The sequence below is a fragment of the Ambystoma mexicanum genome, chromosome 2q (assembly GCF_040938575.1).
Source record: "Ambystoma mexicanum isolate Mex_15411 chromosome 2q, UKY_AmexF1_1, whole genome shotgun sequence".
Lineage (NCBI taxonomy): Eukaryota > Metazoa > Chordata > Amphibia > Caudata > Ambystomatidae > Ambystoma > Ambystoma mexicanum.
Window position 1 is genome coordinate 1039394335 of NC_090924.1, and position 15548 is coordinate 1039409882.

Sequence of the window (15548 nt, forward strand, 5' to 3'; positions counted from 1 at the left end):
AGGCCAATTGGATACCCCTGTCCTGATCTCTCCCTGTTGGTTTGTCACATTCATTTTCAAATGTTTGACGCAATCACAAAAACTGATGGCAAGTTATCTTTTAGATGTCTTGGATGCTGACTTAGATAGTGAAGGTTATTGTTTACATCTGTTGGTTTTCTGAAGATGGTAGTGGATAGTTCATTGTTTACTATCTCAATCTCTACCTCGAAAAAGTGTAGTTTCGGGTCACTTCTTCCCATTGTGAATTTAATTTGATCGTGTACAGAGTTCAGGTATTCTAGAAACTTCCCAAGTTCTTCAATTGTACCGCCCCAGATGGCAAAATTGGAATCGATGTACCTCTTCCAGGTAAGTAATTTAGAGGACCATTCTATATTTTGGAGCACAACTACGTACTCAAGATGAAACATGAAAATGTTTACATAGGCTGGGGCCATCGCTGAAACGCATTGATGTACCAGATGCCTGTAGATAAAATTGTGAGTCAAAGCGAAAGAAGTTATTATGCAGAATTATTTTGGTCAGCTCTAGTACAAAGATTTTGGTTGTCTGACAGTTCTCTTCTCTTAGTAAGGCCTACTCGAGAACTTCTATTCCCTCCAATTGTGGGATAGAGGTGTATAGACACTGTATGTCGAAAGAAACTAAGATGCAATCTGGTGGTAATGTACCTAATTCTTTGATACATTTAATGAATTCAGATGCATCCCTTAGGTATGTGGAGGTCCCCTGGACGATGTGCTGTAACACACTGTCTAAATGGAGCTAGAGGGTCAACTATGCTCTCTGTGCCCGCTAATATAGGTCTCAGAGGGGGATTCCTTATATCTTTGTGTATTTTAGGAAGGCCATAAAATACTGGGGTAGTTGGAAACTCTGGTCAGAAACCCCTTTGTTTTAGAGTTAATCCGTTCGTTCCCGAGAGCTTTCTCGAATGTCTCTTTGATAAGTACTGAAATGATATGGGAAGGGTCATTGTCTATCTTGATGTAGGTATCAGTGTCAGCTAGAATTTCTCTACAACGTGCACTGTGAAATTGGATGTCCATGATGAATGTTGCACCCCCCCCACCCCTGTCTGCTAGCTGCCTGATCAAGGCACACTGATGCTTCCGTATATTATAATTCTTGATCTTAGTGTAATTAATGTTCTTCCGGTCTTTGATCATTTTGAATTTTAAAAAATCAACAAGTGCTATATTGTTGATCTGTGGGTCAAAGTTACTTTTAGGTCGCATCTCTAGATAATCAAAGGTACTTGATTGCTCATCTTGTGAAGGTGTACATCAAAAAAGACTCATTTTACGAATTTGTGTGAAGAGTGACTCTTTCTTCAAAGAAATTCAAACTTTGAATAAGTGTGAATGAGAGGCTAAAATTCAACTAATGTTGATAGTTGTTCGAGATCCTCTATCTCTGAATCTAAATGAGTTACACATTTAGATAGTTCTTCTATTGTTAGAAGAATCACGTCCAAGGAACATTTATTAAGTATTTGTTCCCATCTAGGAAGTCTGGGTTATCTTTACATAGGGTTGGCTGAAGATACACTCTTAACCCTCTTGGAATTCTCTGAGCTTGTTAATATTGCGCCAAAGTGGACACATGTAGTTTGTGATATTTCATGTTTTTCCAGTTGAAAGATGGTTTTATCCAGATTAGAGGTAAGTGGTGTTGTGGATTCAATATCTTTAATGAGACCCAGGATTCTATTAGCCTCAAATTCATCAAAGACTAGTGTAGTGGCCTTTTTTGTTGGTCAATTCATTTATTCTGGAAATGGACATAATCCCTTTGTCAAAGTAAGTCAGTGGATGCACTTCAGTGAAGAATGTGCCACTCCCTCTACAGAAAGAGGGGAAGATACAAACTTGTCAAAAACACTGATGTTGCACTCCTAGATAAGAGTATCCGGTAAGCACGATAAAGATACTTTGGGTGCAGAGGAGAGTAAAACCACCCTGGCACAGGGTGGAAAATCAATAGCAAAAAGAAGGAAAGAGCCGTATTGAACTGACAAGGTATGTAGTCATTATCACCTTGGGGCACCTTCTTTTGCGGGTCATCTGAAACACCCGCACAGAAGGTTATCAAGTACTTATAGTATGTTTAATGTCCCTGTAAGATTGGCTTTTGTGCCCCCGTTTGAATAAGTAAACAAATGATTTCTTCCATTTGGGTGTGTAACATCAGCCCCCTAGCTGTGGGGATCCAGCATTTGTGGTTGGATATTTGTGGCAAAACTTCAGTACACTTAAGATGGTCGCCACTATGACCCATTGTCTAGTTTTTCTAGTTATTTCTGATGGCCTACATACAGGGTGATTGTCCGTTGAACAAAGAGTTGTGTACTCAATGATTTATATCCCACAAACTAAGTAATGGCTGGTTATGGCACAGCAAGATTTGTATACTCTAGCCAAAAGGTTTACGTGTGGGTAATCCAATCTCACGAAATGTTGTTGGCACATCAGCAATTTATGAATTTTGATAAGCAGATGCATTAACCTGTGGTTAGGTTGGCTGCATGGTTATGGATTTGTGATGTAGCATCAGTTACCCCGGAGGCATCATTGCACTGGAGTATAATTAGTCGAAATTAACCACTTAAGCTTAGTTAAGGTGACATGGTGAGGCACATAGATATAACAGTGAGCGCAAAACAGGGGAATTCCATTTTAGTTTAATATCCTTGGCCACTTACGCCCTCTTACCCACAACCTCAACAACCAACCTGACTATTCTCAATGTTGTTCTTCTCTCCTTGTTGTTACTCTACATTTGACATGTTTTGCTCTCACTGTTATATCCATGGACCTCACCATGTCACCTTAACTAAACTTAAATGGTTAATTTCGACTCTCCTAACAACTGTGGCACCTCCAACTGTTATCTTTAACATCATTTGCAATGAAAACATCATGTATACCATGTGAATATAACTGTTACAATATCACATCAGTGCACCACCATTCTAATGTCACGATACCACCCAACCTTACACCCTGAACACTGATCCCCTCACAAACAAATCAACTTGCCTCTTACCACTCGGCTGTTTTGCTTACAACCAACAACGATCACTATTGCACAACTTGTATACTCACCACAGCCTTGAAAAAGACCCTTGTTGGGTCGAAACATGTGCCGGCTTTTAGTGCGTAAATTAAACCACCAGAAAAAACAAGTGACAAGACTTCGCATTTATTGCTTGAGAATTCAAGTAAACCATACAGCTAACTATTTTACTGACCCAGGGCCTGGGTGATCCCGTTTCTTACCCAAAGCTACTTGTTTAATAACACCTGCTGTTATAGTGCCTAGAGGCGGGAGATTTGGAAAGATGTGCTTTAAAAAAGTGATATTATTACTATTAATTTGACTTTCAGTAATGTAATGTGCTCTTGCATAGGCTAACATCTGCAATTGTTGTGGCCTCTTGGTGCTAGGTTGAAGTTATGGAAAATGGACAAGATGGGAACCATGAAATGTTGTTACGTGTACACTAGAAGAAAGCACTTTTAGTGTACAAGCATATTTATCGGTACACTGCAGTGACTGCATTTTGGGTAGGTGTATTCAGAAGAGATACCCATGTTTTTGTATCCTGCTAGGTTTGCTACTAACAAAGTGTGCCCTGCGAGAAAGGATAGATTGAGGGTTGCTGGACGTCTGTGTGCGACAAGCTAGTGGGATAAGTGTAAAGTTTGGCTGGTGTTGCTACAAGCAGAGGAGGAGAGGTCCTAGCTGGCGTTTACCTGCAGCATACGAATAGCTAGCATCTGTGGGTGGTAGACAGTGGAAAGTGGAAGAGTGAGAAGGCAAGTGGTGCAAGCACACCATGCATGAATTTCCAGGCGTCATGATCTTTGGAATGCACAATCTGACTGATGGAGAGGGTCAGGCATGGGATTGCACTCCTATGAACTGCTCAGGGAACTAATGCGTGGCTGAACCAAAGTAGAGGTCAAAGACGCCTGGAATAGCATTCCAGTAACCAGGAAACTGGTCACATCTATACACCCTGCAGACGGGTCTCTAGCAGACATGTCTGCCACATCACAGTACCAATGTAGCATTCACATTACATTTCTCCCTAGGTGAGTGGGTACTGATAACAGCTCCCAAATCATACATGGAAACCATCTTGTGGATGTTAGTCTGGAAGGGCATCAGATCAGGGTTTTGCCAAACTTCTTGGCAAAATCAGTGTCTCTCTAGATGCTTTGGGCTACGACAACCATGATCCCACCACATTGACTATGCTGGTTAGAGTTAATGGGAGTTCTTGTCCAAAACATATGGAGAGAGAAAGGTTGCTGACCCTATGTCCTAAGAATTTGGCAAGCAGTGGTCACAGTGGTCAAACTTCCCAAATGACAGATATGGGTTCTGATGTGGGTTCGAAATGCAATTGTCAATACCAGAAAGAAAGAAGGACTAAACAGTCTGGATGGAGGATCCTGATATTAACAAATATTATCCCTTAATCATTAAAAAATACCCTTTGCAGCCCCTACTTAAATATGCTTAGAACACATGGCTTTTCCAATTGGCTTTTGACAAAGGATTCTAATATTCAAAATGGAAATGAATGAATCAACAAGATAACAATGATTCACAGTCATAAAACAAAGCTCCTGTGCCCGATATCAGTTGATCCAGATGGTACTGAGGAGGCACTTTGATAAGTGGTAACATTTTTAATGCTGTGTATGTATGTTTTGTATGCCTTAAGATCCATTGAAAGCTATTACCACCCACATAAAGCCTTTCTAAATGACTGTCCTCCCACTACCACTATGGAACTAATTTAACTGCTGTGACATTGCAGCAAGGTTCTAGGATATTCTCTGCTGCCCATGGGAGTCTGACACGAACAACACGGGAGGCGTGAATCCTGAAAGATGGCAGGCTATCTAGAAGAGCAATGTCGTGTCAATATTATGCCTGGCCTTAGGATTACAACAGTGCAGAAACTATGGCTCTGTAAAGCAGACAGGATCGCAGCTCCCACACATCTCTGGAGCCATGCTGAGGGGGAGGCGGTAATGAAGGGAAGGAAGTTGTGGTGGGTGGCCAGTACTTTTTTTGTTTCATAGAGGGTTGGGGAAGGGGGCTATATGGGTACAAGGGAGGTGGGGAAAGATGGCTGAATGCTAGATATTGTGTGGGGAGGGGGGCTATATGGGTACAAGGGAGGTGGGGAAAGATGGCTGAATGCTAGATATTGTGTTGGTTCAGGCAACCAGGAACTGGTATGTCTCGAAGCAGAGCCAGGGTGGCAGGTAGCAAAAAATGGTATTGTATTTTAGGCGAGCGGTAGGGCAAACATGAGGTGGGCTTGGGGAAGTGACAGGTGGTCAGGTATATGTTGGTGTTTGGGTGAGGACTAAGGCGTGGGCGTTGTCCATCCACATTGTTTATACTTCACTCGGATCTCCTCTCTCCACTGCCTGAAATACTGGCACATGGGGAATGTGAAGTGGCCAGGCAAGAGATGCATGGGCGAGAGCTACCACACACAGAGGGCACCTATAACCAGGGTATATTTCACGTCTGGGTTCTTAATACCATGACAGAGAGATCCCTTTATTATTCTAGTAGATTTAACACCGTAGTGGGATACACCACTGTGGAAAGCTACCCATCTAAAATTCTAGATTTGTTGACTGTTCTATAGACCAAGAAAGGCTGTGTAAACGTATCCACTTGAAAACGTACATGTAAAATAAGCAAATGTTAATGTTTCCAGAGCTAAAGAGATGACAGTCCACATCCTTCACCATTACCCATTCGCTAAACGTTTGCAGTCAGAAAACAAAGGCCATTCCAAAAAGCTGCACTTTTTTTCTGAATAAGCACAGGGCATCTTATTGCAGCCTTAAATATTGGTGCTCTACAATATCAACAGATTGTGTATCAAAGCAGACTTTTTGACCGCATGCAATAGGTTTCACTTACCACCTCAGCATTGCTCAAATCCAAAGTGTCCCACATAAAACCCTGGGGCAAAGAGTACGGCTCTTGGCGGACATTGTCTTTATCTGGCTCAATTGCACCATGCGAAGTTATAACTTCATCTATTATTTGGGAAAGGAAAACATGTATAATCATCGGTTCTTTGAGAAAATTGATAAATGTGTTCCCCACTGCATAAATAATATTTGTGCGTGAATTTAGTTATTCTGACTACTACGAATTTTAGCTATGTTCAACTATAAGCGTGTAATTGTTTAACACAATAGATTTTATTCATTTCTAGCTCTTTGCCCAAGATACAAAAGAGAACGATTGCTTCAGCAGAATCTCAATTCATTGAATATAGATGTAAAATACAACACGAAAACATGCAATGTTGTATGAACAGCCTCTCAACTACGCAAATGTTTAGGTGCATCCAAGAAGAGTTATGCGGATTAATAATCATGTGCAAGCATGCTCATGTTTTCTCAAAGCAACTGGAAGTGCAAAACACTTATCCAAATGATTGGTAATTGAAGGGGAACCTAGTGATATTTTAAAAATGAAAGTACTTACGATGCGATGTCCCACTTGAGCTCTTTTCTAATGGAACCCAGGCTCTAAATGTTCACACTTACCAGGCAATGTAATCATGGGGGTTTGAGGTAGGGTGCCACAACTCAAGTTATTTTACATCTTGACATACTGATAGAGGCCAGTAATCACCTCGGCCAAGTTAAAGAGAAAGATATATCCTTGAACGGCTGGGGCATTTGTGCATTAAAGAAGAGGAGCACTACAAAGTTGTCTGTCCTTAATGTCACATGTACCACTGTGGTGAGGGAACTGCATGCTTCAGGACTTTGCCCATACAAAGAGGGGCACAGTGGACAGGCACATATTACCAACCCCAGGAGTTCCCATGGAAAAGATATGCCAAATTTAGATAGGATAAGATTATTGCAACTTTTAGACCAATGTGTACACAGGGTTACAGTTGCAAAATAAGAGGATATGGCGCATCTGTGCTGGAACAGGTTTGTTCCCAAGGGCGGCCCTGTATTACTTATCATATGCGAGTCCACCATCAACACATTAAAAGTACAGCCAATTGTTGTGCTTCACATATTTTTGAAAACCAGGCATTCAAGTGGTACAGTACATGCTATTGATGTAAAAGTATCAAACATTATTTTAATGATTACAATCGGAAACAATACAATTCAGTTAAAGCAACAATAGCGTATTGTCAAATGTAATAATGGTCTAGCAGATCATTTGAAAGGGTTTGTATAGTAATGATATGTAGCTGTGGAATCTTAGAACATTGTCATTTGTATAAGGCTATTGGCTTTATCCTGTCGGACCTGAGAGTATTTTATTTCAGTGGGGCCCTGGACGTACATGAACCCCTAGCTATGGTTGGGAGGATGAGGCAACGATTGAAGCCATGTTTTGTGGAGGTGTTGCAGTGAGATGTCAGATTGCTTGGCAGGCACATAGAAGCCTATGAGGCTGTGCGGGCATAATGCTACCGTATCTGGAGCGCAGTTATACCCAATGACACATTAAAACGTCAGCAACTTTACTGCCAGAGAGCCAGAAAAGTGGTCAGGCGAGTGCCGGATGCCGGGTCAGGTCTTTCGACATGTAAAGAAAGATGCCCTGAAGACAGCAATGTAGTCTTGCGTTGTGTGGCGGCACTCATGTTGTGCAGATGAGCCAGTGCCCTTCCCATCTCTTCTCAATGCAAAACTGCAGATCATCTCACCAGTTGGAAGAATCTCTAGAAGACAAAGCTGCTTTTATACTGGCTCTGCCATTTTTACTACTCAGTGTTGTAGATCACAAATGTGGCTTTTGCTCCATTTGTGAACCGCATCAACTTTGTACATCAATAAATCTGGCTTGGACACTTATCTGAATGCTAACCTCAAGTCTAGTAACAATGATCATGTTATCTGATGGCACTTGGTCCCCTAGTGGTCATGGTTTGATTGTGAATTTTTAAGCACAGGTTTATCTTGAGTCTTGGTGACCTTTGTCATCCCTCAGACTGTTCCACAATTATGCCAGCCAATCGTATGATCCCCATGAGTGGATGCTGAACAGCAGATACGGGTAACCTCTAAATCGAGTACTATTTTCACCCACATCTATGGTTTTCATTAAACTGTTTTATATGGTAGTGGTCGTCCAGACGCCCCTCTCTCATGGATACAATTCAGTTCTATTTTAGCCACAGAATATCTGCCCTGCTAGGTCATTTGCGTCATGCAAAATGCTACATATAAATGTACCTAACGGTTAAAAGGGGAGCGAGAATGGACATTTGGCTGTTTATTTTCTTTTAATTGTGTATTGTGATGAATCCAATGGAATCATCAGATTCTCCGGCGGTAACCTCCTCCCATGTGGCCAGGGGACGGCAGCTGCTACGTGATCCGGACCCGGGGGGGGGGGGGGGGGGGGGGCGTTTGCATGAGGGAGGATCACATGGGAGGAGACAGCCTCCGGGGAGATGTCATGGCTTCATTGGATGAGACATGGCATCCCCCATGAGGAAGACCACTTATTACCTAATCCCTAATAGCCTACTGTCATGCATCTATACCCCCTCCACCCCCTCTTAGGGAAAATAGGAAAACCTTTTCCCAAAACCATTTATGCCAAACTACCACCCCTGGGTTAAAAGGTAAAAGTTCCAAGACTACCTTTTCAGTGTTAATTATTGATTAATTTGTTATTTATTATGTGCCTATATACAAGTGTTTCCAGACGCAACAAGGCAAGGGAGAGGGAACAGAGGGAGGACAAGACAGCGATCTTACTAGGCCTTGTGTCATTGAGATTATGCAAGTGTGCAACAAGAAGTGCAGGGGAGAGGGTACAAAGAAGTGCACCCGAGAGCAGCAGGGCCCAGAGTTAAGTGCTGGGAGGCTGAACCTACAATGGGCAATCCCAGCCCAGTAGTGCAAGGTTAGCCAGTGCAAGTAGAGCCTGGTGGCAAGTGCGGTTGTGACTGATCAGGGGGGCAGCGCCTGGTGTCAACCAGGCAACCAGTCAGCAGACGGAGCAGGAGCAAAGGAAGGTTAGCAGGGCAGAGGGATAGAGAAAGAAGAGAACAACAAGTTACTTACCAACTGGTAACGTTCTTTCGACTGGATGTTCCTCCAACGTATTCCTCATCTATGACATGTAATGTCTACAGCTGTGCTGCTTCGAAATGTTTTTCGGCATAGGGTGCCCTGCGTTGGGTCGATGTCCCTCGAAGGCCTCTGTCAAGGGTGACGTCATCGGATGTTGTAAGTAGCATGCACAGCACCAGTAGCCTCAGTTCATGTTTTTTCCCCCTCACTTGTGGCACACGTGCCCATAATCAGCATCAACTGCACTTAGCCTTGTTGGAACGAAAGCTGTAATGGCATGGGAAATTCATGAGAGGGTTAGGCTGAGAGGGCGATGAGGAATACGTTGGAGGAACATCCAGTCGAAAGAACGGATTACAAGTTGGTAAGTAACTTGTTCTTCGAATGGATTGTGTCCTCCAACGTATTCCTCATCTACAAAGGACTCCAAAGCAGTATCCATGAGTGGAGGCGGGAGAAGAATTTAGACATACCCAATTAAACGGCAGAGTAAAGCACTGCCTTACCAAAGACAATATCCTGAGCATTGGAAGTATCAAGGGAATAATGCTTGACAAACGTGTGTATGGAAGACCACGTTGCAGCATCACAGATGTTCTTTACCGGTACACCCCTCTGCAGGGCTTTCGGTGTAGCTATGCCCCTGGTGGAATGAGCCCGCAAGCCCTCAGAAGAATCCTTGCCAGCAAACCTGTAGCATTCAGAAATAGTGAGGATGATTCAGATAGACAAGGTCTGCTTAGAAACAGCATTGCCTAATCAGCGTCCAACATACGCCACAAAGAGCCGGACATTCTAGAAAGATAAAAGCTCAATGGTCTCCTAGGATCCAATACAATTTATAGAGTCTCTCCTCGTCCTTACTAGGATGAGGAGGATAGAAGGCATGCCCCTTCTGACTTAAATTAAATTCTGACACTACCTTAGGTAGGAAGGATGTACGTTCTCTTAATACAACCCTGTCCTTATGGAACAAAGTAAAGGGTGGCTTAGAAGAAAGTGCCTGCAACTCGCTCACTCTTCGAGCAGAGGTAATTGCAACCAAGAAAACAGTCTTAAATGTTAACAATCTCAACCGACAAGAGTGCAAAGGTTCAAACGAAGCACCCATAAGAAACTTCAAGAACAAATTAAGGTCCCAGACCGGCAACTAAAAAGGCGACGGCGGGAACACATTTGTGAGCCCTTTCAGAAACTGAGTGTTCAGTGGAATCTTAAAATAAGAGCATTCCTCGGACGAGCGCTTAAAGATAGAAAGCGCTGCCACGTAACCTTTAATGGTTCCCACCTGAAGACCCCTGTGGGCCAAAGAAAGCAAGAAGGAAAGCACCTCCGGAATTGAGCACTGAAAAGGATCAACTTTCTCTGCTCTGCACCAGTTGCAAAACTTAAGCCAACGGTGAAGGGACTTAGTTGCTGGCCGCCTGCCCGAAAGCTACACCTCCATCACGTCATCCAGGCGATCCCAATCCTTATAGCTCAACCTGTCAGAAACCATGCGTGAAGGTTGAGTCTCTTTACCTCTGGATGGAGAACCTGGCATTCCTCTTGCGAGAGAAGATCCTCTCTTTCACGAAGACGTATTGGAGGACAGATGGACATATCTAGAAGGTCCGGGTACCAGGATCATGCAGGTCCCGAACCGCCATAGCCTCCCGAGATCTTGAGGAATGACGGGGATCAGAGGAAACACATACAGTAGCGGGAATAATCAATCCACAACTAACGTGTCTCCTAGAGTTCCTCTCGGAAGAAATTCCCTCCAGAAGTACCTTTCACACTTCTAGTCCGCACCTGTCGCAAACAGGTCCACCTGTGGGATTCCCCAAAGGGCAAAGATCTCTTGAAGAACTTCCTGAGCTAGTGCCCACTCATGGGAGACTGCTCTGCCTGCTCAGAGCATCCTCCGCCATGTTCTCCTCTCCGGCCAGATGAACCGTCGCTAGCGAGATTCTCTCTTGAATTGCCCAGAACCAGAGCTGCATTGCGTCCCTGCACAGAGCTAGTGACCCTACACCGCCTCTCTAGTTGAGGTAATGCATGGCCACCGTGTTGCCCGTCATTATCAGGACATTCTTCCCCTGCACAGACGGCAGTAAAGCCTTCAGCGCTAGCCTGATTGCTCTCAGCTCCAAAAGATTGATGTGTAGTTTAGACTCCAATGGAGACCAACGACCGATGATTGTCAGATCGTTGGCATGAGCTCCCCACCCTGTGAGGGAAGAGTGCGTCACTACTGCTACCTCCGGCCATGGTTGGCAAAAAGGCTCTCCTTTAATGAGATTGTCCTCGCTGGCCCACCACAGAAGATCCTGCAAGACCTGGACTGGAACATGAAGAAGATCCGACATCCGGCCAGAGAACTGGCACCATTGAGTCCGGAGAGCCCACTGAAGGGATTGCATTCTCAGTCGGAGTTCTGGCACCAGGAAAATGCAGGAAACCATGAGGCCGAGCAACCTTAAGAATTCGAAAGCCGGAAGACTCTGGGCTTTTTGTAATTTGGTGACCCATCTGGAGAATGTGTTGAGCCCTCACCTTGGCCGGCGAGCACATCCCCAAAGATGTGCCCAACACAGCCCCGATGTACTGGAGCTTTTGGGAAGGTGTCATATGCGACATCTTGAAAATGAGGGAGAAGCCCAGCTTGTGAAGGAAGTGGCAGTGACACTGAGATGATCCAAGGCTTGTTCAGGAGAACGCGCCCTGATCAGCCAATCGTCCAGGTATGGGTAGATGTGAATCCCCCCTCTCCTGAGATGCGCTGCCACCACCACCATGAGCTTGGTGAAGACCCCCAGGCAGAGGTCAACCCGAATGGCAAGACTCAAAACTGATCGTACGAGCCGCCAACCGCGAACCTCAGGTATTTTCTGTGCTTGAGATGGATCAGCACATGAAAATAAACATCCAGCAGGCCCAATGACACCAACCAATCCTGAAGTTGGAGGGTCTGAAGGATCTGAGAAAGAGTGACCCTCTTGAACTTGTCCATCCTGAGGAACTTGTTCAAGTATCGTAAGTTCAAGATGGGTCTCAGTCCTCCGTCCTTCTTTGGAATAAAAACATACGGGGAATACCGACCCTTGTTCCACTCCGCTACAGGCACTGGTTCTATAGTGCCTTTCCCTAGCAGGGTCAAAATCTCCTACACAAGGAGCGGATCCGGAACCCTCAAAGAGTGCTTCCCCGGTGGATTGTCGTGATCCCGTCATAGAAAAAGAAGGCAGTAGCCATGGGCAACTGTTTCCAGAGCCCACGCATCTCAAGTAATGGATTGCCATTCTTCTAGCTGCTGAGACAGCCTGCCCCCTACCGGTGAACAATGAGTCATGGCCTCAGAGTGTTTTTGAAGCGGCTGGGTCAGCGCCTGATGGCAAAGAGGCTGCTGCTTGAGTGGCTTTGGCACCTCTACCTCGTCCACCACGAGGAAACTTATGTTGGCCCCTTTGACTGGCCACCCCCCCTTCCAAATGAGGAGTAGTAGCGAAAGGACACATCCTTCCATTGCTGTCCCCTAGGACGAAAAGGTTGAGTTTGTCGAACAGCTGCTCCCAAAGATTTGGCAGCTGCTTTGGAGGTCTGCAACTTCTCAAGGCTCTCGTCAGCCTTGCTGCCAAACAGATGAGATCCGTCAAAGGGCATATTGAGAAGACAAGCCTGTACGTCAGGTGCAAACCCGGACTTTCGCAACCACGCAAACCTGCGCATCACGGTGCTCATAGCCATGAACCTGCTGACACAATCCGCAGTGTCTAATCCGGACTGAAGGGATTCACACATAGCATCCTTGCCATCCTTCACAATAGTTAGAAAACTATCCCTTTCTTCCCCTTCTGGAATATGCTTGGCCGCTAAATAGATGCAATTCCACAGAGTGAGCGAAAACTTTGTTAAGGCACAGGTGGAGTTGGACGATTTCAACTCCATGCTCCCAGCAGAAAATACTTTGCATGCCCATCCATCCATGCACTTATCATCCCCATCAGGAGGGATCGTAGGGTGCGCTACCTGCTTCGAGTTGACCATAACCGCCTGAAACACCAAACTCTCCGGAGTGGGGTGTGTGGACAGGTAGCTGGAGTCGCTACTAGATGGGCAGTATTTCTTCGTTAAATCGTCTACGGAGTGTTCCAAGTAGCAGCCACCCTCTTTTGCAATGCCACATGAAATGGCAACACCGGATCAGTGTATGGAACCTGGTCCAAAATATCTGTAAAACCATCTTTATCAAACTGCACCAGAGGCCTGGCTCAGCCCAGGTGCTCCACAACTCTCGACATTCGTCTCTGATAAGAGTTGGCATGATCCCCAGATCCAGCTTGCCGAACTCCATCTCAGGGGTAGTGTCAAGGCCACTGGCATCATGCAAAGATTGACAAATATCCTCCATCCGACTCTTCAGAAATGAGACAGTCCGTAACACCAGGAGTCCCATATAGAAGACCAAAAGGACCAACATCCTCATCAGACCTTTCTTCATCCTCAAATATCCTGGAGGGACTTCAAGAAGTCCCTGTTTGGGAGACGAGTGCACCTCTTCTCTGCTACAGACTTTACAGATTTAGCAGTAGCCTTCCTCGGCCGCTCCACAGTCACAGGGACCTCCACCGGTAAATTCGGCCCAGATGGCATCAATGGCGTTGACGGCATAGACAATGGCGCTGATGGAGTCGACACCTTCAAGGGCTTCGATGATTTCGCAGGTCTCAACGGTTTCGCTGGAGATGAATACTTTGACCTGGACCTGGTGATCACCCAAAGCCTTGTTCGAACGGGCTTTGAAGGCTCACAATGTTCATCATGCTGTCCACCGGGGCACGAAGGCATGCAAGCATCCGGCCAAGACCTTCGTCAGAAGGCACGGACGGAACTGTGCCCTGAGACTGAAATAGCTCCAACATCTGCACCCGGAAAGCATCCCACTCCTCTAGGGTCGAGGATTTGGTGAGGCAGGTCACCTTTGTCTGGAATTGTCATCCGAAGAGGATGAGGAAGGCGTACGATGACGCTGCTTCCTGGACCGCCTTGATGAAGAGGACGAGTGGCGGGAACCACTGCGGGACCTGGATCGCTTGGACTTCTTCCAACAAGGAGAGTCCCCTCCCGACTTGTCAGTCAAAAGACCAGCCGACTTAGATTTACGGGGCTTGGACACCCTGCCTACCTTCAATTTCCCCTTTCGTTCCTGCAAGGCCTTGGCAGTCAGCAACTGGCACTTCGAACAGTCATCCGTAGCGTGGCCCTCGCCAAGGCACCACCGACAAATCCGATGCAGGTCCGTGATCGACATCTTGGAGCCGCAGTCACAACATTTCTTAAAGCCAGACCGCAGGGTTGTCGGGGTAGAAGACGACGACATAGTACGGAAACTTAACATTACCAGGCGGTGCGCAGAGTTTTACGAAGGAAACACGTTGTGGAAAAAACAGAACCGAGGCTATGGGCGCCGTGCCTGCTACTTATAACATCTGATGATGTCACCCTCGATTGAGGCCTTTGAGGAACATCGACCCGATGCAATCGACGCAGGGCGCCCCCTGCCGAAAAATTTGTTTTGGAAGCAGCACAGCTGTGGCCATTAAATGTCATAGATGAGGAATACATTGGAGGACACAATCCATTCGAAATGGTAGGTCTCGAGGAGTTTCCAGAACTTGAAGAGGTCCGGCTCAAAGCAGAGAAAGGCACCTGCAGAGGAGAGTGTTCCACCCCCCAATCTCTGCTTGGAGAAGCGACTCACCCAAAGAAAGTTAGAAGTAGACGGGCAAAGGGCTCTAGGAGGAAGGTACTTAGGAAGAGAGTTGAAGGTAAGTAAGGGCCACAGCCCCAGAAAGCCTTGTGGACAATGCAGAGGGTCTTAAACTTGATCCTTGTAGCCACTGGGAACCAGCAGAGGGATTTCAGGGCTGGAGAGATGCACTCGCTGGGCTTGAGGCCAAGGATAAGTCTTGCGGTCCTGTTCTGGATGAGTTGAAGGGGCGGAGAGTAGAGGTAGGCAGATTGAGAAAGGGGCTGTTGCAGTAGTCCGGCCTAGAGAGAGAGTTTCTAGGGGAAGGTGAGAAAAGGGAGAATACCTTTGAGGAGGTACAGCTGGAAGTGGGCCTTCTTCACAAGGTCAACGATGTGTGGAGAGAAGGAGAGTGTGGAGTCGAAGATCACACCAAGGTTTTTTGCCTGACAAGAGGGTGAGGGCAGAGGGCCCAAGGAGGGCGGTGTTACGCTCACCTGGTATCCACGGGGACGCCACCCAGCCCTGGTTGGATGATTTGCACTCTCAAACCCTCTCCCGGTCCCTTGCAAAGGCCTCTGGTTAAAGATGGGTCTGCAATATAGGAGAGCTGGATTCAGTCCCGGATTGTCTTTATGTTTTCCCACCTCCTTTGGCCTCAAGTCCTTCCTCCCCCTTGGGACTTCTCCTCACCTTAATAT

General features: G+C 45.8%; 1 protein-coding gene across 5 annotated transcripts in view; it reads right to left on the bottom strand.

Annotated features, from left to right (window-relative positions):
• NMT2 (N-myristoyltransferase 2) overlaps nucleotides 1-15548 on the bottom strand; it is a 1164729-nt gene that overhangs the window by 621981 nt on the left and 527200 nt on the right. For all 5 annotated transcript variants that reach the window (XR_011303356.1, XM_069648400.1, XM_069648401.1 and 2 more), the window contains exon 4: nucleotides 5968-6086. Coding sequence is in view for 4 of the 5 variants with exons in the window: in XM_069648400.1 (XP_069504501.1) it covers nucleotides 5968-6086 (119 nt within the window). In the remaining variant the exon portion in view is untranslated. The remainder of the gene's footprint in view (nucleotides 1-5967; nucleotides 6087-15548) is intronic.